The sequence below is a fragment of the Clinocottus analis genome, unplaced genomic scaffold, assembly GCF_023055335.1.
Source record: "Clinocottus analis isolate CAN_PGR_092001 unplaced genomic scaffold, fCliAna1.0.p SCAF_16, whole genome shotgun sequence".
NCBI lineage: Eukaryota > Metazoa > Chordata > Actinopteri > Perciformes > Cottidae > Clinocottus > Clinocottus analis.
The window spans coordinates 4,821,964-4,847,507 of record NW_027175887.1 but is presented as its reverse complement, the minus strand read 5'-3'; the positions used below and the strand labels follow the sequence as shown (position 1 = coordinate 4,847,507).

General features: G+C 44.8%; 4 protein-coding genes across 4 annotated transcripts; 2 read left to right on the top strand and 2 right to left on the bottom strand.

Moving 5' to 3' along the window:
• The first annotated feature begins 1,295 nt into the window (after positions 1 to 1,295).
• Positions 1,296 to 6,684, top strand: si:dkey-110g7.8 (GTPase IMAP family member 8). The gene is made up of 6 exons (XM_068577830.1): positions 1,296 to 1,880; positions 2,659 to 3,217; positions 3,795 to 3,892; positions 3,990 to 4,121; positions 4,488 to 5,078; positions 5,170 to 6,684. The coding sequence occupies exons 1-6, from the start codon at positions 1,850 to 1,852 to the stop codon at positions 5,241 to 5,243; spliced, it is 1,485 nt and encodes a 494-aa protein (XP_068433931.1). The 5' UTR covers positions 1,296 to 1,849; the 3' UTR covers positions 5,244 to 6,684.
• A 2,118-nt stretch (positions 6,685 to 8,802) lies between these two features.
• Positions 8,803 to 11,978, bottom strand: atf4b (activating transcription factor 4b). The gene is made up of 3 exons (XM_068579487.1): positions 11,801 to 11,978; positions 10,315 to 10,764; positions 8,803 to 10,172 (listed from the first exon to the last, which is right to left on the bottom strand). Exons 2-3 carry the CDS (start codon positions 10,661 to 10,663, stop codon positions 9,184 to 9,186), a joined length of 1,338 nt encoding a protein of 445 aa, XP_068435588.1. The 5' UTR covers positions 10,664 to 10,764; positions 11,801 to 11,978; the 3' UTR covers positions 8,803 to 9,183.
• A 281-nt stretch (positions 11,979 to 12,259) lies between these two features.
• LOC137787124 (apolipoprotein L6-like) lies at positions 12,260 to 14,745 on the bottom strand. The gene is made up of 7 exons (XM_068579393.1): positions 14,662 to 14,745; positions 14,392 to 14,487; positions 14,078 to 14,206; positions 13,920 to 13,994; positions 13,601 to 13,640; positions 13,325 to 13,379; positions 12,260 to 13,060 (listed from the first exon to the last, which is right to left on the bottom strand). The coding sequence occupies exons 1-7, from the start codon at positions 14,689 to 14,691 to the stop codon at positions 12,316 to 12,318; spliced, it is 1,170 nt and encodes a 389-aa protein (XP_068435494.1). The 5' UTR covers positions 14,692 to 14,745; the 3' UTR covers positions 12,260 to 12,315.
• A 3,937-nt stretch (positions 14,746 to 18,682) lies between these two features.
• On the top strand, positions 18,683 to 23,920 carry LOC137786931 (cathepsin D-like). The gene is made up of 9 exons (XM_068579077.1): positions 18,683 to 18,830; positions 19,202 to 19,355; positions 19,713 to 19,836; positions 20,753 to 20,871; positions 20,990 to 21,189; positions 21,349 to 21,471; positions 21,911 to 22,055; positions 22,235 to 22,333; positions 23,193 to 23,920. Exons 1-9 carry the CDS (start codon positions 18,763 to 18,765, stop codon positions 23,352 to 23,354), a joined length of 1,194 nt encoding a protein of 397 aa, XP_068435178.1. The 5' UTR covers positions 18,683 to 18,762; the 3' UTR covers positions 23,355 to 23,920.
• The last annotated feature ends 1,624 nt before the right edge of the window (positions 23,921 to 25,544 follow it).

The following is a 25,544-nucleotide window of genomic DNA, read 5'->3' as shown; positions in this document are numbered from 1 at the left end:
TTAAGGCAGATGGAGTTTGCCTGAACAAGTCAGGGGTAAAACTGTTTACCTCTAACCTATTTTTCTTCCTGCGTCCCCCATCTGTTCCCACTGCCAAGGACAGCAGACACGAGGAGTCTAAACAAGAGATAATCACAGAGCATCGCTGTGGAGACCTCATGGGAAGGATGCCTCAGGAGAGCCAAGAGGAGGAGTCTCCACCCTCATCCTGAGGGATTGATACCCCCCACCGAGAGGAGGAGTTTTTACTCTCCTGACCAGCACATACTTCCACTCTGCATACTCCATCCAGGCCCCGGTCCTCTCTTTTTGGCGGTGTCTGTCAGGAAAAACATTTTTAATCAATGATTTCATTGTTGACTTGATTTTTTGTTTTTCACCGAAACTTGGTAAGACCAAGATAACGGTGCATCTGTTCTTTTTGAATCAACACCTCGCAACTTAAGTTTCATGAGTGAAACAAGAGCGCATAAGAAAGGAGGTGGAGTTGCTATTTTATTTAATGAGTCTCTTCAATGCAAGCAGATGTCTTTTGGTCATTTTACTTGTTCTCCAAGGCTCAATACTGGGGCCTCTTCTGTTCAACATCAGGGCCTGAATACGTTTGTGATCTGCTGCTACTTTATGAACTATCCTGACTGCTCAGGTCGTCTGGTTCTGGTCTACTTTCTGTTCCAAGAGTCAGAACTAAACATGGAGAGGCAGCGTTCATCTTTTCTGCTTTACATATCCGGAATAATGTTTATGTAAGCTGAGACACTCCTTTAAATCCAGATTGAAGACTTTTATGTTTGCTGTTGCCTTTAATTGAGCCAGATTATTTTTTGCATCTCACTACTGCATTTCATTTCTTACACTGCACTGCAACTTTTTTTCTATTATTGCTTTCTAAGTGTTTTAAAAGGAATGTTTTTTTAATTTTTTAAAAATCTTGTTTTCCTCTGCATTATGTTTTGATTTAATGGTTTCACGTGAAGCACTTTGAATCGCCTTGTTGTTGAAATGTGCAATACAAATAAACTTGCCTTACCTTATATATCCATATTTAAATGTATTCATGCAGCATACATCCATCCCCTACCTCACAGTGTTTCTATGTCTGCAGGCATCATATAAATAGTTGTGTTTGTGCATGATGCAGCAGCTGGGGAATACATCCAGCTGTAAACAGAGAACAGAGTGCTCCCTCTCTCTCTCTCTTTATCCCTCTCTCTACCTCCCCCCTCCTCTTTCTCTCTCTCTCTGTCTATCCATCTTGCTATCTGTCCTCTTGACTGCAGTCTGCATTCATTGCCACGCTGCTGCTGCTGCTGCTGCTGCTGTGTGATACAAGCAAGTGGGAGGAACAGCTTCCTCTGTTTTTGCCTGAGAAAGAAAATGACGAGACATCTTTCTGGAGCTGCTGCTGCAGCGGAGGATTTGGCTTCCAGTCTCCTGCATTGCACAATCCGTCCCCTCTGCTCAGGCAGATAAATAAGACAAGAGACGGAGCCGGAAAAGGAGCTACAGAGGGAAGGACGGTGAAGAGCCATAGTGGAGTGAGGGGGTGTGGAGGGATAATAGATTTGAAAAAAAAAGAAGGGGAGAGGTTGAATGGCAGAGGAGGTATGAGGAGAGGAAGGGAGGCAGGGGGTAGACACGGGAACAGAGGGTAGAGTGAGCTACACTGCAGTAGAATGAGGGTGAGAGTGAAAGGGAGAGCAAAGAAGCATTCGAGCTGCGAGCCGTCCGCACGCCACTCAGGATCCGCCGCTTTCTGAAGAGGCAAGAAGAGGAATCCACCGTGGAGGCGAGAAGGAGAAGGAGGAGGGGGGCTGAGGAGGAGGAAGCCAGAGGTTCTACACACAAGATGGCTGCTGTGTCCTCTGCCTCTGACACTGGTAAGTGGGCTTTCATCCTTTGCTGCACACCTCGCTGCAGGTCCTCTCCCTCACCCCCACCCCCCTCCCCACCACCACCACCACCATTCATTCAGTCACAGCATCCGGGGTAAAAAAAAAACAGCCGAGCCGTTTGGAACAAAACATACTCGGAAACTGTTGCTCGTGTCAACTTCCTGTGTTTAGCAGCTCACATGGAAAGTGTCAGTAGTGGTGAATGAATAAACCTCCCTCTACTCCTCTTCTACCCTCTCGTCAGACAGAGCAAGCCTCCTTCCTGTTGCCATCCTCCGAATGTTCATGTTCATCTGTGGAGCCGTGTATCCAAGCATTTATCCTCTTCATTCAACTTTCCCTGAATCACGTTCACTCCACACGCCATTCTTTCTGGAAGGAGTCCAAGGTTCCTCCGACCCAATTATTTTCCAAAGGCTAAAGACAGAGGAAAACAAAGAGGAGGAATGCTGGGAGGGAGGTTAGGGTGGAGGAGGACGCGAGTGAAAGAGGAGGCAGCTATAAGGAGACTAGGAATAAGATAACAAGGAGCTCAGATAAGAGGGACACACAGAGGAAATGAAAGGAGCGAGGACAGAAAGGAGTGCATTGGTAGGAGAGGGATAAGGAAACAATGCAGACGCTTCATCTCCAAAAAGCACTTTGTGGCTAAACCGTAACAAGAGATTGAAACAAAATAAAGGATGCAGGTCATTAGAAATTAAGAATGAACAACCTCCTTCTCGCGAGGAACCTCCAATCTAATCGTTCTGTGTTTCAACAGGGGACCCCAGGGGCCGACACCCCCCAGAGCGCAGACTGCTGATCCTGGGGGGGCCACAGTCTGGTAAGACCTCCACCGCCAACAGCATCCTGGGGGACGAGGTCTTCGACATCGGGACAGAGACCACTCACAGCAACGTCGGCCAGACGGAGATCTACGGCCGACGGGTCACCGTGGTGGACACCCCGCCGTGGGCCGTCCCGGGTGACCCGGAGGACACCGCCGAAGCCGACGACAACACCGACAACGCCGGCGCGGAGTCGGACAACCCGACGCGGCCCCCGGCGAGCCTGGACAGCGAGGGCCCGTGCATGGGGGCCATCCTCTGCCCTCCGGGACCCCACGCCATCCTGCTTGTGGTGTCGATCGCCCAGCCTTTCACCGACACGGAGAGGAGGGCCGCGGAGGAGCAGCTGGGGGCCCTGGGTGGAGGGACCTGGAGGTACTCCATGGTGGTCTTCACCGGGGTGGACAAGCTGCCCAAAGGCGTCTTCATCGAGGAGCACATAGAGAACACAGGAGAGGCCCTGCAGTGGCTGGTGGAGAGATGTGGGAGCAGGTACAGTGTTTCTCTTCTCTCTGTGAGTTCACAAACAATCGATCTCTGACCGGTGGAGCCTGTCTGTCAAGTCTCCGTTAGTGCAAGCAAAACAATCACAAACGATTACAGTATCTCGTGGTTAGAGAGGCAGCTTAAGGGGAAACAGTATGCACAGCAAGCTACTCCTGCATTTTGGTGCCTCCTGCGGCTCCACAAGTAAATCTAATCGGGTGTGGAGCAACATCAGCTGCTACAAGCACAACATACCGGTCATGTTGCATTGTGGGTAATGTAGGTAAAGTACTCTCTTCAAGGACTGACTTTTGCATCTGTACACATCAGATGTTTTAAATCCATCAAATCTGATTTTCCGCATTGATTAAATGGGCACTCTGGTGATTTGTTGTTGAAATTTTGAGGGATTCAAAAAAGAACAATGCGGTGAGAGGCCGAGATATCCTGAATTACTAACCCCGATGACACCACTGTGACATCACCAGTGTTATTTTTTATTACGCAACTTGTTTTCACAAGCTGAAGCAGGACTCCTTCACTGCCCCTTTTTAAAAAGATTGTTTTTTTCGTCCACCCGCAGGTACCATGCCTTCGATAACACTCGGAAAGACACAGAGGACAACACACAAGTACCTGAGCTCATGGAAAAGGTGGAGGAAATGATCACTGACAATCAAGGTCTGTTTTTCACATCACACAATACTAATGGTTTTGCATTATTAATGAATGCATTTTAAAAAAAAAACATGGTTTTCTTTTCTTTGCTCTCCGGCAGGCTGGTACTTTGAGGTGAACGAGTTGATTTTACTGGAGGAGGAGCAGGCCAGGAGAGCTCTGGAGGAGGAGAGGATGAGGATGGAGGAGCATGCTCGACAGAGGGAGCAGATGATCGGAGGACCTCCCAGAGGTACAGGGGCCGAGGGCGGCTGGCTGTGTGTCAGTGTGTGTCAGTGTGTATTAGTGAGTGGGTCAAAAGGTACAGGAGAGAGATGAGTGTCGTCACGCTTCTCCAGAGAACACAAATCTTCATATTGATTTTCTATGGAAAAGCTTCCTCCTTCTAGTCAATCGTCTTTGGCCAAAACGATGATTAATGAACTAAAGAGATCGTAGCTGTCTCAGACCAAAACAAGGATCAACTGAAGAGGTTCTTAGTTGAGACCCAAAGGATGATTGATTAAGACCGGCCACCCACCCTCCAAATGGCTTCTCATTCTCTCCCACTGTTTCTCTCACCATCTTCCTCTCCACATCTCACTCTGTCTGGGTTTAGAGTTGAGACTGCTCTTGTTAGGCTGGAAGGGGGTCGGAAAGAGCTCGGTGGGGAACACCATTCTGGGCCGCCGGTACTTCGAGTCGGGCCAGGAGACGGAGCTGTGCCTCCGGAGGCAGGCGCTCGTGTCCGGCCGGCGGATCACGATCGTGGACACCCCGGGCTGGGATTGGTTCTCGGTGAGGCGAACCCCGAAGCGCATCCGCCAAGAGTCCCAGCGCGGCGCCGCCCTCCTTCGACCTGGACCCCACACCCTGCTGCTGGTCCTCCCGGTCGTCTCGTCCCTCACCGCCAGGAAGAGGCGGACGCTCCTGGCTCACATAGAGACTCTGTTTGGCGACAGTGCGTGCCTCCACACCATGGTGCTGTTCAGCTGTGGTGATTGGCTGGGCCGCACGCCCATCGAGGAGCACATTCTCAGAGGCGGGAGGGAGCTGCAAAGACTACTGGAATTCTGCGGGAACTATTACCACGTCCTGGACAGTAAGATCCCTGGCAAGGATAGGAGCGTGTCAGTCCTGCTGGATAAGATGGAGGAGATGATCAGAGAGAACGGGGACAAGGCCTTCCTGCCCATACAGACCGAGTGGTGTAAGTCACACAAGTTTGTTTGCGTTACATTCATAAACGCGTACGTGTCATATTATACATCTGTCTAACATACCTGTGTTGCGTTTGACAGTGAGCGAGGAGAGCTCTTACTCTTCAGACAACACCGAGCCTGAGGACGACTGTCGAGGATGCCAGCTACAGTGACACGATCACACTTTGAGGAAAGTGGTCCGGTTTTCTGTTCCTGTTCTTTGTCTTCAACAGGCCCAAACACCACCTCACCTAACTCAAACCTCATCTAGATACCCCCCGCTCCGACTCCAAAGAGCTTCTCGGGAAAACAAACCGGGGGGGGAGTCCCGTCACGAGTCGCTTTGTTAGAACCAAACCGACCGCTGAGCAACAGCTCGACCCGGACTGGACTGAAAGCGCAAACTCTCCTCCGAACCCCGAGAGGAGGAGAAAAAAATCTGCCTCTGCTTTAAGGGGGCCGGAGCTCGAGCCCCTGTCCATGAGCATGTACACAGATATCAACTGCTGCTAAAGAGACCCCGTTTCAACACTGCAGAGTAAAGCATTGCTCGTCATTGTAACTATGTCTCGTCCGACTGCACTGATACAAGTTGAGAGCATAAAATCGAAGCCAAAAGAAGCCAATGTTATCGTGACTGGTCCGATTTGCCTGCAGGTAGTTTGTCACTCTTGGTCGTTGGAGGACCAAGAGTGAGGACTCGTGTCGGGCATTCGGACTTCACAACGCAGTCATCCCACTTCCACATTAAGTGCCATTTCTGTCATCCGCTTGGAATTAGTTTGAATCCATAAAAGGGATTCAAAGGAAATGGTTTGAGTGAAAGCGACCGAGTAGCAAACCAAAACATGGACGGTGTGGCAAACGATAATCGTGTGTGTGCGCACAAATGTAAAAGAAACAACAACAAAAAAGAGAAGGAGTTTGTTTGTGCAGCTCAGTCTCATAAAAGTACACATTGAGACACAAGCGAGAGCTACATTCTCGGCACTAACATGTGATTAGTTTCTGCTCAGGGAGTCGGGGTTGAATCGCTTCCTTCAGGGCAAAAATCTGGTACATTTACAGAAACGCTGATTAATGCTGATTGCTAAACTGCAGACGTAAGTCACATATTAATTCAGAGTGGAGCTGTCCCGTGAGTAGTTGCTCTAGTTTGCTGGAAGTAGAAGAGAGAAGTCCGTGTTTGCACTTTTTCAGCTGCAATTGGTTCCTTTGGATCTTGCGTGCTGAACAAAAAAAATATATATATAATTGAATCCGTCCACAGAAGTAAATCCAGTCGTTCTGAGCCCACCTCGGCGGTCATTCATGCGTACGAGGAGCTCGGGACAGTTGCAGGAAATTGGCTGTATTGAAACTGTGCGCAGCCTCAGATCCCCGCGACTCCGGTCCGCGGTCACGCATCCCGGTGCATTTATTGACAAGGTAGATTCAGCTACGTGCCTCAGCCTCAGCACCAGAGCGTGAGAGTGGGAGTGCTGTGCAGCCCTGCGGCAGGGCAGTATCCTATAGGCTACATCAAGCTTACGCATGCTACTGAAACGACATAACCTCATGAACCATTCGAGCTCACATAGGGCTTTTACTACCTTTTTCTACATCAGTGAGACATCTGACAAAAAAAATTATATATATATATATATATATATATATATATATATATATATATATATATATATATATATGTATATGTATATGTATGTATACATTCAGCTCTCAGAGGCATGTTAAGACAATGCATGCAGATTGAGATCGAGTGCCTATGGAGTTGAAGGCAACCTCACTTCTTATTCCTCTGACTCTTGCTTGAGCAGGTCCATGTGGATTTCTGGTATGACATCACACTTTTACGATGGCAAAAAAATAGAAAAGAAAAAAAAAATGGACAAAAGAAAAATTCACACCCTGAAAGGTACAAATAAAAGCATATATAATATGTGACCGATACCACTGCCATGCTGTAAAACCTTATTTTCTACAAATGATGTAGCCTATAAAAGAAACCCTGACACTGCTTCCCTACGCTTTACTGACTCTGTGCTCCATCTAGTGACGTAGGCCCCCGCAGCACTTTATGTGACAAGCATGACTTTACAGTTTGATATGAGAATGTTAAAACATTCATTTGGAGTCTTAGAGTCCCACCCCAGCTGTGAATATATTGTATAAGCCGTGTATATTTACAGTGTAAAACATGTCACGTCGTATGCTTTTAGCGAAGCGTTTTGCACTGTGCAACTTCTCCCACTTTTCTGTGGCCAAAGTGATGTTAGCTCCCGTGTGGTCCTTCCTCAGTGGTGATTGCGTCATCGGTACTTTGCTCATCAGACAACAATAAAAGATATGGATATATTCTCGTGTATTTGTGGCGTTTCATCTTATTATTTAACTAATGATTGTTGTTTTTAATCTGCCAAGTGCTTTGTTCCCACTGATGTGCAAAAGAAAATACTACACTCACATACACTGCATGCTTTGTGGTGGAAGTAGTGTCTGCTCGGTCTCGCCACTGAGTGTCACTGTAGCAAGCAGATCATACCCACAGAATAATCACACTGGTATGATGCATACTGTGGTATAATACATCTTGAGTATTATCTTTCCATGACAAACATGTAGTTTCAGGCAGTTCAAAGTAACCTTTTAACATTTTAAATAAAAGGTTCTTCTGCCAAATAAAAGTTATACAGTAGGTACACTGTGCTGGACTCTGCAGGGCCCTCATACTGTCTTAACCAGCTCAAACTGAGGATAAGAAAGTCTGGCCTTTTGCAAATATGCAAAGATGAATTATTGTGTCTGCCATGTTTCCTAATATAGCCCTCTGGTTTACTATACTCGTTTATTATCACTCTTATAGTTGCAATTACAATGTTCTAGGTCAACTGAAACTAAATATGTCTCTTGAAAAATTAGGCATTTGCAGAGGTGGGATCTATGCTTAACCAAGTCTGTTTCTCTAGAGGAAATGTTTGTCCTATTGTAAGTAGCTCTGCACCATCTTGACTTTGGCGTGCCTCCAGACAAAGATCATCCCTAAGCTATCTGGACGAAAGCCTGGACCAATTACAGCGCGCTCAGCCAGGGACAGTTGTAGGCTCAACGCACGCATTTCTGTTAGTAATATTATTCAAGCTGTGCCGAGGTCAGCGCTCTCTTTATCCTTCTCTCACACGCTCTGCGATTCACACACAGACTCCCATCACGAATACATGAGTATTTTATAAACTCTGTACCCTTCAGCAAGCGTCCTAATTCCATCAGTAGACAGGCAAAACGCATGAGAAGTCAGTTTTATCCGACATCGATTTCCCTTGGACTTAAAAAAAAGTTCACATGACTGTCAGTTGATCAAATGTGTGCATCACGCTGCTAGTCAGGCGGCTTCATTATCCTCTTCCCAGTTTGTTTGTGTGAGAGGCGCCAGTCAGCTGGGCGACCACAGGCTCATCGCAGCGTATCATCAGGCCGGGAACAAAGCCTCTTTATGCGCGACCTGGCTCCAGTCTGACCTGACGGAAAACTCTCAGAATCAGGTGATGAACTTGAGCTTTACTGATGTAAACCTGCAATATGATCAGTAGTGTCCATATGCCTTATTAACAAGCATTTATGAAGCTGAATGATTATGTACACTGTAACCTTTAACAGTCTGATGACACTCATGTGTCAAGTGATGCTAATAATATACATCACTGATGGCCCACAAGGACTCACGAAATGACTCACTCCATTTTAAGACTCTTTATTAAGAGATTCATAATACAGATGGCGCAGTTATACTACAATACACAAATCTTAAAATACATCCTACTGGCAGATTACTGAGGTCCAGAGATGGAAAACATTTACATACATAGGAAAAAAATACAAGTTTATATACTGAATGGAAAATACTTCCATATAACCACTCTAAACATGACAAACATTCTATAGTTAATACCAGTGTTTTATATATAAAAGAGGTATTCTGAAAAACATCAGTTTTACTGGATTGTGGATCCAAGACTTGCTGTGTGGACAGAACACATACTTTACTGATACTTGTTTGCATTAAATAAATAAAATCTGCTGAGCCTACTTTCTTCTGCTTTCACACAAGTTTGACCACTAGGGGTCAGCACCGAGACTTTTGCTGGTCCTGGCCTGACACACCTCCTCCATCAGCTCTTTCAGGTACTCGATCTCCCTGGCCAAGGACTCAGCCTTCTCATTGAGCTCCAGGTTCTTCCTCTCCAGCAGACCATGCTCGTCAAGAAGCGTATTCTGCTCGACTCTCTTCTTCTGCCTGTAACGCGTGGCGGCCGTCTTGTTCTGCGCCATCTTCTTCAGTTTCTTAGCCTTCGGAGCCTTCAAAGTAGACCTTGCGTCTCCATCTGCATTTCGGGGGGACTCGACATTGACAGTGGAGGCACTGTGAGATGGTGGGCTAGCTTTGCATGTGGGGTCGGGGTATGATCTGCTTCTGGAGGACTTTGAAGGGGGGGACTGAACGACATGCGACGTGGTGGATACAGTGGTGGTGGTGATCCCGATTTCATCTTTGGGAGCCAGCACAAAGACAATGCTGGTCGGCGAGAGGGAGAGTACAAGCCTCGGGACTTTGGAGACGACAGAAGCTACCACTGGCTTCATCTCACTCTCTGTGACGTCCACTTCACTGCCCAGGTCCAGGGTGTAGGCTGGGGAGGAGGGAGAATCAACCAAAGGGGATGGGGGGTCTGGAGAAGCGGGCTCAGATTTGATTTCCAGCTCCTGTTGCGGCTCAGGGACACACAGGGGAAAGCCGTTATCATCCTGTACCTCAATGCAGGAGTCAGGCTCATCTACCGTGATGACAGAAGGATCTGAGCAGACCAGAGGAGGAGTAGGGGGAGATATACTTAGAGAAGCAGAGGGGAGATTCGAGAGAGTAGGAGTTAAGAGGGAGGGCATTGGGAGGGAGTCGAGCTCCATGGGGCAATCCAGGGAGGCTAGGAGGTCTTCTGGGCAGCTGGGGGACTCCTCAGTAGGACTGCAGGAGCCAATCAGTGAGTCCAGATCAAACTCTGACAGGTCCACCCGCTCGGCCATCCAGTCCAGGTCACCAAACATATCCTCTGTGGAGGAAAATGAGGCAGTTATTAATAAGTTGTCTGTTTCACTGTTTGTCTACACTAAGAGATGGTGCTCAAGTTTCAAATGTGTTACTAGGTGTGCTTCAAAAATTGCTGTTAGATTAGTATTTTACACAGGCATTACCTTTGCTGTCATCTGAGACGGCCGGTCTCAGCTGAGCAGGGTGGCCCAACCAGGGGAGGGAGAGCAGGTCAGACTCCATCCCAGCTTTGTCCCCCTGGAGGACGGCCGGCGGCGAGGGAGGTGGAGAGTAGAAGGGAGGAGGCGAGGAGGAGGAGGACAGTGATGAGGTGAGGGGCGACGCAGGGGAAGCGTCGCCCTCCAGTAAGGTTCCTCCTCCTTTCTGTTGTTCTTCTTGGTCAGGGCGTGAAGTTAAGAAGCTCATGGCGTCAGCCATGGGAGAGGAAGGTCCCCAGAGAAGGGCCTCCATGTCTTCCAGGCCAAACTGTGAGTTTGTCATCATCGTGGTCATAGTGGCTGTTGTTGGTCACAAACAGGGTGTGCGAAGAGGATAGGACAGTTTCGAACTCGTTTATGCTGTATGCAGCAGCAGTGAGGGTTTCCAGGAAGGACCTAAAGATAAGAAAGGGGTAAGAAATGAGAAAGTTTAGGTGAAACTCTAAACATTAGTCTTGTATAAACAGAATTACATTAATAAAGCCTATGAACATATTGATGGTTTAGCCTTTAATTGGTAATGCATACGTAATAACACGTGTGGGTAAATAATAATATAGCCCAGAGCTACAATTAATTGGGTTGCAAGAATTAAAATTGGCCACATCTTAATAGTTTAAACAAGTCAGTCGATTCCAACTAAATTAACATGTGCAGGTTTCTTTCCTTCTTTGACATCACACTGAATATATTTTAGAAGTGGACAAAATGTTTTTATTGACGACAACTATTCAAATTTAGTCAGAAAATAATGGACAGATTAATCCACAATGACGACGAGAGTTACTCGGCACTAATACAACGTCAGTATGAAAATAAGGATTCCGGTCGAGAAAGGCAGCGAAACACTGCCCCCATCACTGCAGTGCACCTCCCAGACGTCACGGTCTCCACCCAGATGCCAGCCTTGTGACTCTGACGTGAGTCTGCGTTCAGACCGGGTCACGGCCCACGTGACGCAGCCGTCCTCCCTCACCATTAACAGACACGCGCTCTGTTCTCAATGCACCGACACGAAGCCGCCATTTTGACACAAAGGAGGAAACTAGCCATTTTCTGACCGCCACGCAAGCACTCATGACACCAACACTGACGGTTAATACAGATGTGGAAACGCGGTCTTGACCAATGAGATTGTCTTTAATTGTCTCGGCACATGTCCAAATGGCACATTGGGTATTGACGGCACGTCAAACCCTGATTTTATAATACAACCCCACGTCATTATATCAAACTAGACGACGTTTCAAAATAAGTAATAATAATAATAATAATAATAATAATAATAATAATAATAATAGTAATGTAAATGTCAAACTAATTCAAAATGTGACGTAAAATGATACAGCTTCGTGCTCTCGGCTTAGGGGCGCGCGCCACAGCAGGCCGCGCGCTGTCATTGACAAAATGTGATAAAATAAATAATACTTACGACATGTTTCTGATTTGGAAGTGACTCAGTGCACTGGCTGGATGCACTGTTTTGTTGGCGGCTGGGTCGCGGCGCACTTTTACACTGCCATTTCGACCAACAGAGCGATGTTAGTCAATGATGTTACTTCGTTTGTTGTTCCGCGGAAAAGAAGATGGCGCATGTTATGGCACGGTCTTGATATAGTACAAGCAAGGACCGGACCGGAGGTATCCTTCCGCACTGCCCACAATATCACTCCGCCATTGTTTGTGTTCCGCATTCAGTGCATGCTACTGTTCACTGGTACGAGCACTATTATTTTAATGAAGGGATATTTTCATTAACTCTGTGGCTTTATTCATCACATTCACTTTAGGAGAACTATAATCTTGAACTTTCTTTAAATAGTAGATCCAAATATAAAAATATATATCATAATATCAAATACAAGTTGTAAATACGGCATATATTCTCCAGTCTCTTTCTCTCCCTCACACACACAAAGCAAGACAAAGTTATTTGTTCTCTTCTTTTCAACCAAACATTTCCCACATATGATTCAGCTGATGCAGTTCTTCCTGCAGATTCTGCGCCAGAAGGCGAACTCGACCCGAAAACTTGCTTTTACTCGACTTCTTCAGCTTCTGCTCATCCTTCTCCTTAAAATACACATCCATTTCCTTCACAAAAGCCAGAAGCAGTCTCTCCGACGACATCCCACGTGTGTGCCCAAGAGAAGTCCCGCTGTTCTTTTTTATGTTATTCTGAAACACAAACTGTGACAGGTGAGCCATCTTCACTGAATCCGGCTGTGCTCCCGCCCTCTGTAACCTGGCAATGTCGTGCCTTTGAAGTTCATTCATCCCATCGAGGATAAAGCCCAGGCAGTGTTCCAGATCGACAATGTTTGCCTTGTAATCATATATAAGTTTCTCAACTGTCATCCTATTCACAAGCTTCTTGTTGGCCTTGGCAGTGTGGGCGCCCATGCCCCCAGCGGACGCCATCATACCAGCACCGATCACTGTCGCAATCAGCGAGGCGCCCAAGGTCGCCGGAGCAAAGGCGATACCCAGGACGGCGGTCATCCCTCCGACAGCACCTGTGGTGCCCCCAGCAATGTCCATGGTTTTGCCCTTCTTCTTCATCTTGTCCAGGCTGTCAGAGATGGAGGCCAACTCTGTGATGATGTTCCGCAGGCTTTCATTGCGTTTCATCATGAGGAGGTTGTAGAGACGCAGGGCCTTTCTCACGTTCATCGCCCTCTCGCTGAACAATCTGCAAAGGTGACAATAAAAACAGGTTATTTATTGGGCGCATACTATTCTGGAATAGTAAAGCCAATTAATGCAATTCAGGTTTCTGTAAAATATATATATATATATATATATATATATATATATATATATATATATATATATATATATATATAAAACAGAAAACTGTAGCTATTTGGTTTTTTTTCCCCTCAAGAAAAATTGTAACAGATTTAACGGCACCAAAAGGGCACAGTTTGTGCAGATGGATTTTCTGTGTGGTTACCTGATTTCCTCCTCTATTCTGAGGCCATACATTGATAAAGCCATGAAATCAGATTCTGTTGGAGGGACAGCAAAGAGATGGATTAGCTAAAGGACACTTCGATCCTGCTCTTTATTATTTGGGATGCTCCCTTTTTGCATTATTTATTCATTGCACTTTTTTTTTCAAATCAATGAGTACAAATTATTTGGCAGTCAATACAAGAACTTTAAATGCTTCTTTAGGCTTTAAGAAAAAGACACAATATCTATCGAGAAAACAAAATGCTGCACTTACTTGATACTTTTTTCAACCATCTCAACATCCCATTAATGTCCTGAGGAAAACAGGTTATTCTTATCAGAAATCCATCGCATCCGTTTGTTTTTATTCTTTTTATTCTTTTTCAACTTTCATTGCTTAATTTTTTTCTTAGACGATGCACTCTTCTGCAAACTCTACATTTGTATTATGCAGCAATTGGTTATCATAAATGTATGATTATAATTGGTATACTTCGCCTGGCCTCCCATGGGGAGTTTTTGTCGTAGAGAGATAATACATTTAATTCATGAAACTTTCTTAAACTTAGTATGAAACTGAAAAACAGCTGTACCTCTGCATCCTCACTGGTCTGTAGCTGAGGGGAGTAGTACCCCGTCTGGTAGCGGATTGTTGACTTCCCGAGCGACTGCGAGTGTTTCACAGACACACATTAATGGACCAGAATAGAATTAGAGCAAACCATTGTCTGTGTCGTGATCGACGTCTCACCATCTTATCTCCGTCCTCCGGCAGGACGTCCAGGTAGGGACGATGCTCGATCTCACTGTACACTGTATCCAACAGTTCCTCTGATGAAGGAGGGGGCGGCGGGGTGAAGCACGGTGGTGGCGGCCTGGTCTGTAATAAACAAAGAAAATGTTGTTGCTCATCTACTCCACTGCACAAAGATACAAACACTGCATTTCCCCAGAGTATACTGTTGATACATCAATTATATGTTCTATGACAGAATAACAAAAGCACAATTGTCTCTGTACCTTCTGTGTCTGTTTTTTGGCCCCTGCTGTGGCTCTCATACATACCTGTGTAGGCGAGGTCCCAGACAAAGAGGCAGCACCGCAGAGGGAGGACCGCCCGGATCGAGGCGGAACCGCAGGTCTCTCTGTGCCGTCTGCGGCCTGAAAACCAAAGACGTTCACACGGTGGTTGCACAATGCAGTTGAACAGGACCAAAACGTTGCACGCATTCCAACACGGTTGCTGAGCTTTTGTGCTGTCGATTGGAGATGATTTGACCCCAACTCACAGAAAACACTGAGTCCATAATGCATAACCTTTACCCTGAAATTTACCGTTGTATTACAAGACCCGCAGAGGTCCATCTCTTCTTCAGAGAGAGCTGGTGGGACTGGAGATTGTGACGTTAAGCTGAAGTAGGAATAACTGGATTGCTCACTTTCCTCACTTGAGCTCTAGCCAAGACATTAACAAGACAGAAAAAAAACACACAGCAGGTGATGAACACCATATCATATCACATATATGTATAGTTTATATGAGGGGAATGTCAATCCCATTTAGATGTGCCTCAAAAAAAGTCGGGATGAGGTGAAACCCGTCAGCCCTTACCTCCGATTTTAGCCTCACGTTAGGGCCTCTATTGTAAGAGATGGAGGAGGGAGGGGGGCGTTCAGGCCGCGGTGGTGGAAGAGACTGTGTTGTCTCAGTAGGACTCTAGCGGAGAAATTAAGGAGGACGTAAGCTGCATCTCTAGTTATTTCTCGTAATAACACACTTGCAGAAGTCTTTTAAACGAAGAAAATGAAGCTTTTTATTTTGTTTCAAATGTGCCCTCACAGTTGGAAGAGAAATTGCAGCCATGTATTGACTGCCTGCATCAATTGTGGGTTTCCTGGAGAGCATAGCTTTGCTTAGTGGTGGTCTCGGAGGCCGAGACTTCTTATAGTCTGACGAATGTTTCCCGAGTTCGACGCTCTGACGACAGAGAGGAATGAAAACAATTAATGCATGCCAATTATTAGACATTATTATGACTTAATCGTCATGACAGTATCCACACTCACCTCCACATTGGCTGTACTGCCAAGTGTGTCTGCATCGTAAACAGTGTTGTTGTCGTTGGCGTTACACTGGGACTTTGGTTGTATTCTCGACCTGGGACGAGGCACAGGCTTCTTTTTAACCTCTGACGGGCTTTCATCTGTGACAGCCGGCTGAAGAAAAGAAAAAAAACATCAGGGAGGCATCATTTCTAGTAGTGCATGAGAACATAGCTCAATAAAGAGCTCAAAGGAAAAGCGTTAAGTCTCTTACAAGAAGATCAAGCTCAAGGATTTCATTTTTTCTACACATTGAGTATTGCATTCAGAGGAACAGCTTAGAAGAGAAACTGGTGTTTACCACGGGTTCCTCTGGGTCTTCGCAGGCCGACTGTGCGACATCAAAGGAGTTGGTGATAGCGGACTGCATCGGGCCCTGTGTCCTGGCTGGTTCGGGCAGCTACATGGGGTTTAATATTGGTATAAATAAATTGTCTGATAGTTAAACTGTATAATAGAAAAGTCTGCCAGACATTCAATCATCGGTTTAAGATGGCTACGCATGCACTGTATTGCTGTGATGTCCTTTTCTTCAACTCAAACCTCTCAACACATTAGGATGAATGATTTCAACATATATCCCATTATCATTATATTTATGGTTTTTGATTTCTGTAATAATGAAGAGATAGATAGATAGATAGATAGATAGATAGATAGATATACATATATATATATATGTATATATATATATATGTATATATATATATATATATATATATATATATATATATATATATATATATATATATATATGTATATATATATATATATGTATATATATAATTACACCTTTCAAGCCTTTAAGGAAGTAATCATATTCACTGTGACCTTTTTTAATTAGTACTGTGTAAGTATGTGATGAGATCCAAGCTCTGTCTATCGGCCAAATAGAGAAATATGTTTGCGATGCATTGTAAAAACAACCGCTGAGTGGAAATCTGTGCCCACACCCACACGGTAACTCCACCTGCATTGTAATGGTTGCTTCTCTTTGTTGACTATGAACCTTTCAATCGACACAAAGTCTGTTTGAAACATTTGGGCTTTTCTGACTAAAAGCGTCTTATTAGTACGACTGTTGGACAGTTGTTTGAGCAGCAGGACTGCAGCGCTGTCATGTTTTCATAAATTCATACCATCCAGTCATTTAATGTCACTGGATAATAATTTGCAGTCTATTATTGTAACATCAATAGAAGCATGATTAATGTGTCACTAATGTTGCAGCTGGTAAATATGGGGCTCATTTCAACTACTTTATACAGTGCCGGGTAATTTAATCCTTAAAAATACATCAGAACTGACAAGTGGATTAATATTTTAAAAATATTATACAATACCTCAAAGTTGAACTTAGTTACATTCCACCACTGCATGCATCTCACATTCACGATATTACTTACTTAGATGTTTCTGAAGCTCCGTACTGAATGAACCCTCCTAAGTTTGCGTCTGTCCTTTTGGCACAGCCCTTTAATAAAAGACATATATGACGATTCCTAAACAACAGAAAGAGCTGATTCTTACCATCATGTTTATCAGTTACCGGGTCTCTTCATTTCACTGTTGCGTTTGATCCTTTAGCTACGGATCCCTTAAGAAATGACCAAACGATTGCTCCATGGCTGTCGTCCTGTCGAAAGCTGTGATTTTCCTGCAGCGTCAAAGCAGAGAAAAGCACAGGTGGTTTACCCCCTTTTTTTTTTGCAAAAACTTCTCTACGGACACAAACTCGTCAGATGTGAGGATATGCCTAGACTTACAGCCATGACCTGGCTCATCCTCACGATGCCTATTACCACTAAATGCAAACACCACCCGTAGCTCAAAGATAACCCTGAAGTTTACCTTCTGGGGAACTTGCCTTTCTGAACGGCTCAAAGTCTGGTTGATGAGGATAGCCGACGTGTGTCGATTAATTCTGCATATGCCAGTCTTAATGTCAAAGTGTTTGTGGTTTCTCTGTAGGAAAACTTTTAAACTTGTTCAACAGGCAAAGGGAGTGTCTGTTTTGTGACCTGCTCTGCGAATGCTTGCAGGTTTTGTCACAAGCCTCTGTCACACAGACCAGCGTGTTGAGTGGTGCCGTGGATGACTCATCCTGAATCGGTATTTGCTGTCATAACTGCATGTTACAGAGTGACATATTTAGTTTGATCTCAAATAAAGAAATTTTAACCCTCTGGCCCCTAGAAGTAGTTTTTAGTCGTAGACACTGTGGGAATTTTGCCCCCCCCCCCCCCCCCGCCCCCCCGAAAGTTAGATGAGGAGATTGATACCACTCTTGTGGCTGCATGGTGAATGTGCAGTTGGAGCCAGCAGAGGGTTAGCTTAGCTTAGCATGAAGAAAGGCAATACAAGCCCCTTGCACACTTGCACTATGTTTATATATATATATATATATATATATATATATATATATATATATATATATATATATATATATATATATATATATACACTGCACCTTAAGTGCTTCTTTTGCGCTCTGGACAGATGCAAACTACATTTTGTTGTCACAGTACTTGTACTATGTGCAATGACAATAAAGTTGAATCTGAATCTTTTGGCATGCACCAATGGTCACCTGCCAGATTGAACCATGCACCAAAAAACAGTGTTTTTCAAACTGGTGACATGAAGGTTGTCTAACAAGTTTCAACAAAATATGCCATTGGGTTGCATAGGATCTGTAATTTGTATGTTTTTTTCATGTTATATACTGAAAGTGTAAACCACAATTGTATAATCTGTTTATTCCAAGGTCCACTTGTAATGGAATTACAATCCTAAACCACTGAAGTGCTTCTTTCATTAAATTAGCAGCGGTGGCATTGTCATTCATTAGGCTTCTCAAACCCAAGAAATTCTTCACCAGAACAATTTAGCAGAGGCCAACAGCAGAAACTTCTTTACTTATCTGTATAGGATTTAGTCTGTGTGGTGAGAGGTTTATCGATTCTCTGTGGAAAGGTGTTCAGTGAACTGTTGGAACCTTTTCTATGATATTTCCTCAGCTGCAGTTTCTAACACAATGTGCCAGTATGTGCCCTATCCGTCTTTTCACCGTCAACTCGTGACCCCTCGAGCCCCGGCAGGCCGGCTTCTAATGCAGCATGATGGCCATCTTCTTCCGCCAATAGGAGCGCCTCACTGATTATTTTCCTCCAATCATTGCGCCACATACAGAAGGGGCGGGGCCAATTAAACGCAGACGTTGCCGGGGCGCGTTCACATAGCGTCCCGCCTCGGTTGAAACGGCCGCCTGCGTGTGTGCGCCCGTTAGTTTTAGAAACGTTACAAAAGTTTACTCTTCCTCCGAGGACAGACATGACACGGCTGGGGATAATAAGTATCATCGCGGCGCTGCTCATAGCACACAGCGCCGCCATATTCAGGTAAATACTTCTTAACCAGCAACAATTAAGTGCAGCTAATATTAATGTTACATTACAGCGTGTAGGTTACATTATAGCGACAGGCAGGTGGTCCTTGTTGAATGAGAGTTAACGTATGTGCGCGCGCGCGTGATAACTTCCTTGTTTTGTTCTCTGGTAGCTTTTGCCCAACGTGTTTCCAATTAGCGTTATGTTATGTAAGTATTTACTATTTACTTGCGACAATGAGTTCCCGGTGCACGTAAAAACGACGTCGGCTCGACAGACTTACAAACTTCGCATGAAAGTAAACGCGCGCGCTCTAGCAGGAAGTCGTCTTTTGGGCCGCGCGTGAGAACACTTTATTAAATACCTGCGTTATCTCGCTGCAGAGTGCCGCTGCACAGGACCAGAAGCCTGCGCCGCCTGATGAGCGACAACGGGATGTCCGTGGAGGAGCTGCGGGCTTTAGCGAGGAGCTCCGGGGCGCCGGACAGCTCCCCGCCCGTCCAACTGCCCGTGGAGAGCCTGACCAACTTCATGGATGTACGCATGACACTTCAACTAGCAGTTAAAGCCCGAAACAAAAGCCACCTTCCCCCGCTGATGTCAGCGTAAAACTCCCCGAGGTTGATAGTGAGCGAGGGGGAATGATGACGTAGTTATTAGATGTGGACATTCAAGGTGTCAAAGGTTGCTGTTTTGTTGCCTCTGACTAACAATAACAGAGTGGACAACAGATCAAATACTTATTGTAGTCACACCTGTGCACTTAATCTGTCTTCTGATGCCGATGTTGTGGTGCATGGTCTCACAGCAGGTGTGTGTGTGTGTGTGTGTGTGTGTGTGTGTGTGTGTGTGTGTGTGTGTGTGTGTGTGTGTGTGTGTGTGTGTGTGTCCCAGGCCCAGTACTATGGGAGGATCAGCATTGGCACCCCTCCGCAGGACTTCACAGTGCTGTTTGACACCGGCTCCTCCAACCTCTGGGTGCCCTCCATCCACTGCTCTGTCTTTGACGTGGCCTGCTGTGAGTGACTCGTCTATATGCGTATCTGTTGGCCACTTTCTGGGACTAAAAGTGGCAGGAAGTGGCTTTTTATTCGTTTTTTTGAATTTGCTTTTAAAATTGGAAGTTTCCGTGTAACATTTTAGCTGTATCTTGCGGCTGTCGTCTCTGTTACCTGTTACGGTTATCCTCAGAAATGTAAAACTAACTTGACTCAGCACATCAGCGTTCTGGCACAAATGTGGTCTCGGTGCAATGCAGTGTGTAACATTACAAAGTACAGTCTATTGACTGGTTCACAAACATAACTTAGTTTCCCTAAAATGAAAACAGGATGTAAAACCAAACCTTGACCTTTTGGAATGAAATGTCTTTTAACAATATGAAAGAAAATACTTTCATTGTTGCAGATCACTTTAATTTATCATTGGCGCTGTTCAAGGTATGTAGATAAACTTTTGAATGCGGGGCGTGATAGGGGACAGAATCAATGAAGGGGACATGTGTAGGAAGTGAGTAAAAATTGTTGAGTCTCCTAATTATAATTAACGGCATAGCTTATAGCTAAATTGATTATTTGGTGTAAGAAGTAGATGTCCAGTAAACCACTTTAAACACTCTAATATTGATAAATCACTGTAACAACAAATAAAAGTAAAAGGCCCCCACTCCTTCCCTAGGGCCCCCAAAGACACTCTCTCTTTGTAGTTTTTTTTTTCTTTGCAGTAGTTTTGCATCTCCTTGTCGTCATTTGATGTCTTTTTCTGATACTACCAAGCAGACTACCTTGCATGGTTCAGTCAGGTGGGGGAGAGGGAGGCTGGTGTCGCCCCTCTGGTTCTGCTTTCTAACTGTTAACAGCGTACTATCAAACTTTGTGTAGCAAATCCATAAGCGCGGTATGATATCATTTTGATGGGTTGTCCTCTCTCGTTAGGGCTCCATCATCGCTACAACTCGAAAAAGTCGAGCACATTCGTGAAGAACGGCACGGCCTTCTCCATCCGGTATGGCCGAGGCAGCTTGTCTGGCTTCATCAGCGGAGACACTGTCTCCGTGAGTTAGAAAGACACATGAGCTTGTTTAACTGCATTCCTCAATTTTGGTGGTCATGCCATTCCTATTATTTCCTAATATATTTTTTCTCTGTTCCCATCGATGCCTCTCCTTGCAGATTGCAGGCTTGCCGGTTGCTGGGCAGCAGTTTGGGGAAGCAGTGAAGCAGCCTGGCATCACGTTTGCAGTGGCCCGGTTCGACGGGGTCTTGGGCATGGCCTACCCCTCCATATCAGTAGCAAACGTCACCCCGGTGTTCGACACGGCCATGGCTGCCAAGCTGCTGCCCCAGAACATTTTCTCTTTCTACATAAGCAGGTTGGTGTCTTGACTTGAAGCAGCATAGAAGAACCAGCGGGAATGATATTCATAATAAAAATGATTCTAATCAGTCAGCCGGAGAATCGCTGCCTTCTGATTTTGGTTGAACTGTTGGTCAGAGGAACCTTTGTGTTATGTCTGTCCACCGTCTCTTAGAGACACAACAGCAGCTGTTGGAGGAGAGCTGATGCTGGGAGGGACCGACCCTCAGTACTACACCGGAGACCTGCACTATGTCAATGTGACACGAAAGGCCTACTGGCAGATCAAGATGAGCGGGTGAGAAAGAACCCTGATGGCTATTATTATCTTTATTAGTATTATTTCTGGTGGGAAGTGGAATAAAGAAGTCAAGGTCAGCTCACTTCCTGTTCTGTGTTGGTCATTACCTCAGTACCTTGTAACTGAAATGGTTTTCTAACTGGGAGCCTCCTCACTTAAAGCATGACTTGTGAATGAGTCAGAGGGCTCTCAAAACACTGAACCATTCCAGGACACATATCTCACAATCCTTAATGTCCTAATACTTTTCTCTTGCAGTCATGAAGTGGGGCTTGCATAAGTTTGTTTATTTATCGTTAAAACTAAATTGGATCTTTTTGGATGGTGTCAAATCCTACTCTAGTTTAAACGAGTCCTAAAAGCTACACAGCAGCATATTTCTTGGCGGGTGTCTGAAATAACTGATACTTCATGTCCCCTCTGCCCCACCCTGCAGAGTTAATGTTGGCAACCAGCTGACTCTCTGCAAAGCCGGTTGCCAGGCTATTGTCGACACGGGAACGTCCTTAATTGTAGGGCCCGTGGAGGAAGTCAGGGCGCTGCACAAAGCCATCGGAGCGCTGCCCCTGCTGATGGGAGAGGTAGAGTTGCGACACATGTGAAAACAAAGATATTTGCTAGAGCACGTGGTGCCCTGAAGGTGCACTCTGCTATCCCAGCAGTAACTTTTGAAACCTTCCAATGAGCACTGGCTCACTTTGGGTCTGTCCCTTTCGGTCTTTTGAGATCCTTACAGCACGTTCTTCTCCCTCTGCTCTAGTACTGGATCGACTGCAAGAAGATCCCATCCCTCCCCACCGTCTCCTTCAACATTGGAGGGAAGATGTTCAACCTGACCGGAGAGGATTATATCATGAAGGTAGAGTCACACACAAGCTTTGGGGTGGAATATAGTTTCATTCCCAGTTGTCCAATGACAGACATAACTGGGGCTGTTTGTGTACACTGATGGTATCTCGGCTGTGTGATTTGTATACAAAATCTGACTGAATAAAACTTGAAGGGTTTTGTCAAATTTGGAATAGTTTTGTCACTCAATCCGTCTGAATATTTTTTATTTTTGTCAACAAATTCCAAAGCCAACAATGTGTTCATTGATCCTTTATTTTACAACAAGCAAAGGCCTAGTGCTTAGTCATCTGTGCCATAGACCGCCTCTGTTATTGTATTATAAAATACATTGATGAGTCACAGCACGGTGGTCCTTACGTGGTGAACATGGGCGTTAGACTTTATTACGAGTAAATTCAACAGACGCTGCTCTGGCGGTGTCGATGCTAGCGCACAAATCTGGCGCTAAAATGAGTGTTTTAAGGCATGGGCTTGAAGTATTGGTCTGCATTATCTCCTCTGTATTGAAATGTTCAGACAAAACCTCACATTTAGATTGTACAAGTGTACTATATAACTTGAGTTTGTCTTGACTAGGTTGGCATCTAAATCCTAAGGAGAATTTGTCCATGTGAAGATTTAAAAAAACTAATTGTCCCGACTACATGCTGAAGTGACCCCTTAGTGTTAGTTCAGCCAAAGCTACTTCTATATGGCCAGTGTGAAGAGGAGCAACAACTCTCTCAGTGCACACATGAACATGAGAGTACTGTATTGACTTAGGTTAAACATGCGGCCTAATCTTTTTAAAATAATTTTTGTAAACCTGAATCCAAACTTGCTTTATTAATCTTCTGCTGAAAATGTCTCTCTCCTATTTGATGCAGGAGTCTCAGAAGGGTGTATCAATCTGCCTGTCGGGCTTCATGGCCATGGATATCCCGCCTCCGGCCGGGCCCCTGTGGATCCTGGGGGATGTATTCATCGGGAAGTACTACACAGTGTTCGACAGGGCCGCAGACCGCGTGGGGTTCGCCCCGGCCAAGTAGACGGCGGAGCGCTGTGTGAAATATGACACATTTCTCGCGGTATTTGCTTTTTAGAGGTCGCAACCAAGCAAAGCTAAAATTCATTATAGTTGTCCCGTTATTTTCATTTGCAGCGATAAAAAGCCATTGTGTGTCACCGCAGGACCTGGCTTGCCACATAAATATCTCACATGTGCTTGCAATAATGAGGTTATCATGACAATATGGCTTCTGATGACCAAGTATGGATGCTCCATTAATATCCATCTGCACACATTTAGTGAGGAGGCCAGATGTTTTGTTCAACTGAACGCTGATTGCTAAACTGTTTATTTCACTCTGTGAAGCCGCTTTACAGTTTGAGCTTCATCCAGATGGCAGTTTTTATTTAGAACTTTGCATTTGTGTCGTTTACTTTTTGTAATGTAGATGCTTGGAAAGAAGAAGTGCAACTTAAGCGTTGGGGTGGAATTTAGTTTCATTTGACAAATGTTATAACTGGGGCTGTCTGTGTACACTGATGGTATCTCAGCTGTGTGAATGGTTTACCAAATCAGACTGAATAAAACTTGAAGGGTTTTTTCAAATTTGGAATATTTTTGTCACTCAATCCATAGAAGAAAAACAAGCACAGATAAACCTACAGAATGTAACTTTAAACATTTAATGAAGTATACAAAGTGCTGCAAGGTTCAACTCCAGAGCTGAACTAAAATTTAAAAAAAGCTGGGGGGAAATACATAACATGCAACAAAGAATATGGCTAGTATGAACTCCACAAGGTAGAGGTAGTGATCTACTTTGGGTTTTACAATATTACAAATGTGGCACAGTCGATCTCCATTCAGCCCCAGCAGCGATTTGTAGCATAAACAAAGACCTACTGCGGCTTCACTTTGAATCATTACATCCAGAACAAAGCACTTAATGAATCACATGAAGTGATGCTTTACACAAAGAATTGATGCAAATAAATAGTCTGCTCTTATTTTTGGTTACAAATGTACAATTAATACAAAAATAGTCAACAGTTTGTCCGTTATTATCTGGATGATTATCGTTCACGATGGGACTATAAACGACCCAGAATCCTCCGTATCGTACGCTATACAAACTAGGGACCGGGGGGATGGACACACTTGCTCCATATCTCTGCATTTAATTTATCATTCTAAGGCTAAAAGTGAGATCAAAAAGCAACCATGTGGTTATATCTTGGACAACATGTTTCAGGGCATTCATTTGAACAGACAAACTGACCCAGCATCAGAAACCTCGGCCATCAAAGCTGCTTTTATGTAACCGTGGATCTGAGAGTCGATCCCTCAATCAGATCATGATCACCGAGAGGGTTAGCACCTGTAATCTATTAATAATACACTTAGACCCGCTGGTTGTGATCTTCACCACAGCTCATACTGTTGGTGCTAAACACTTCCTGTTCAGGGCCACAACTGACGAGGAGCACGTCCTGTGTTTCCTGGTGTTCGCTTACTGCTCTAATCCAGCTCTAGCTACCTGCTCCAGACAGACTGGGCACCTGTACATTAATCATTGAAATGTGAACGGAGAGATAGAAAACTACCGGGTACAAGGCTCTTACTGCAACCAGGCCAGGGAGTTAATGAGAGGAATTCACCAAATGATGAACGTCATTACTGCGTTTACAGCTGTGCGCCGTTGGTCTCAAACTGCAGAGAGACAGACGCTGAAACACTGAAGTGAGGATCTGAACTCAAATTTGAATTAAAGCAAAAACCGTTAGAAGCACTTTCAGAATGTCCTGAGACATATTTGACAAAAGTACTAATATTTGACAGTGCAAAACAACCTATGATGAATGTTGCTTTTTTCCTTAAGATAAAGCATATTAGACCCGTGCACCAACGCACATGTGAGACTGAAGAAGAAACCTCCTTTTCATAACAAAGAGCAGCTCTGTATTAGACGGACAGTCACACAAAAACCTTTTCTGTTCTCGCCAAAATAAGTGAGCGAGAAGCCGAAGCCACTGTGCTGCTCAAATTTTATGACCACCGACGCATCAGACGTTTGACATTTAAATAAATAAGACGTTCCGAATTTTGCATCCGATTCATAGTTGAATGGTGGAAAATGGTACAAATAGACAAAGCTCATTGTATATTCAATGGTTTGAGTTCTAGATTAGGTCGATAACACATGCAAGCCGCACACAATCCAATTCAAAGG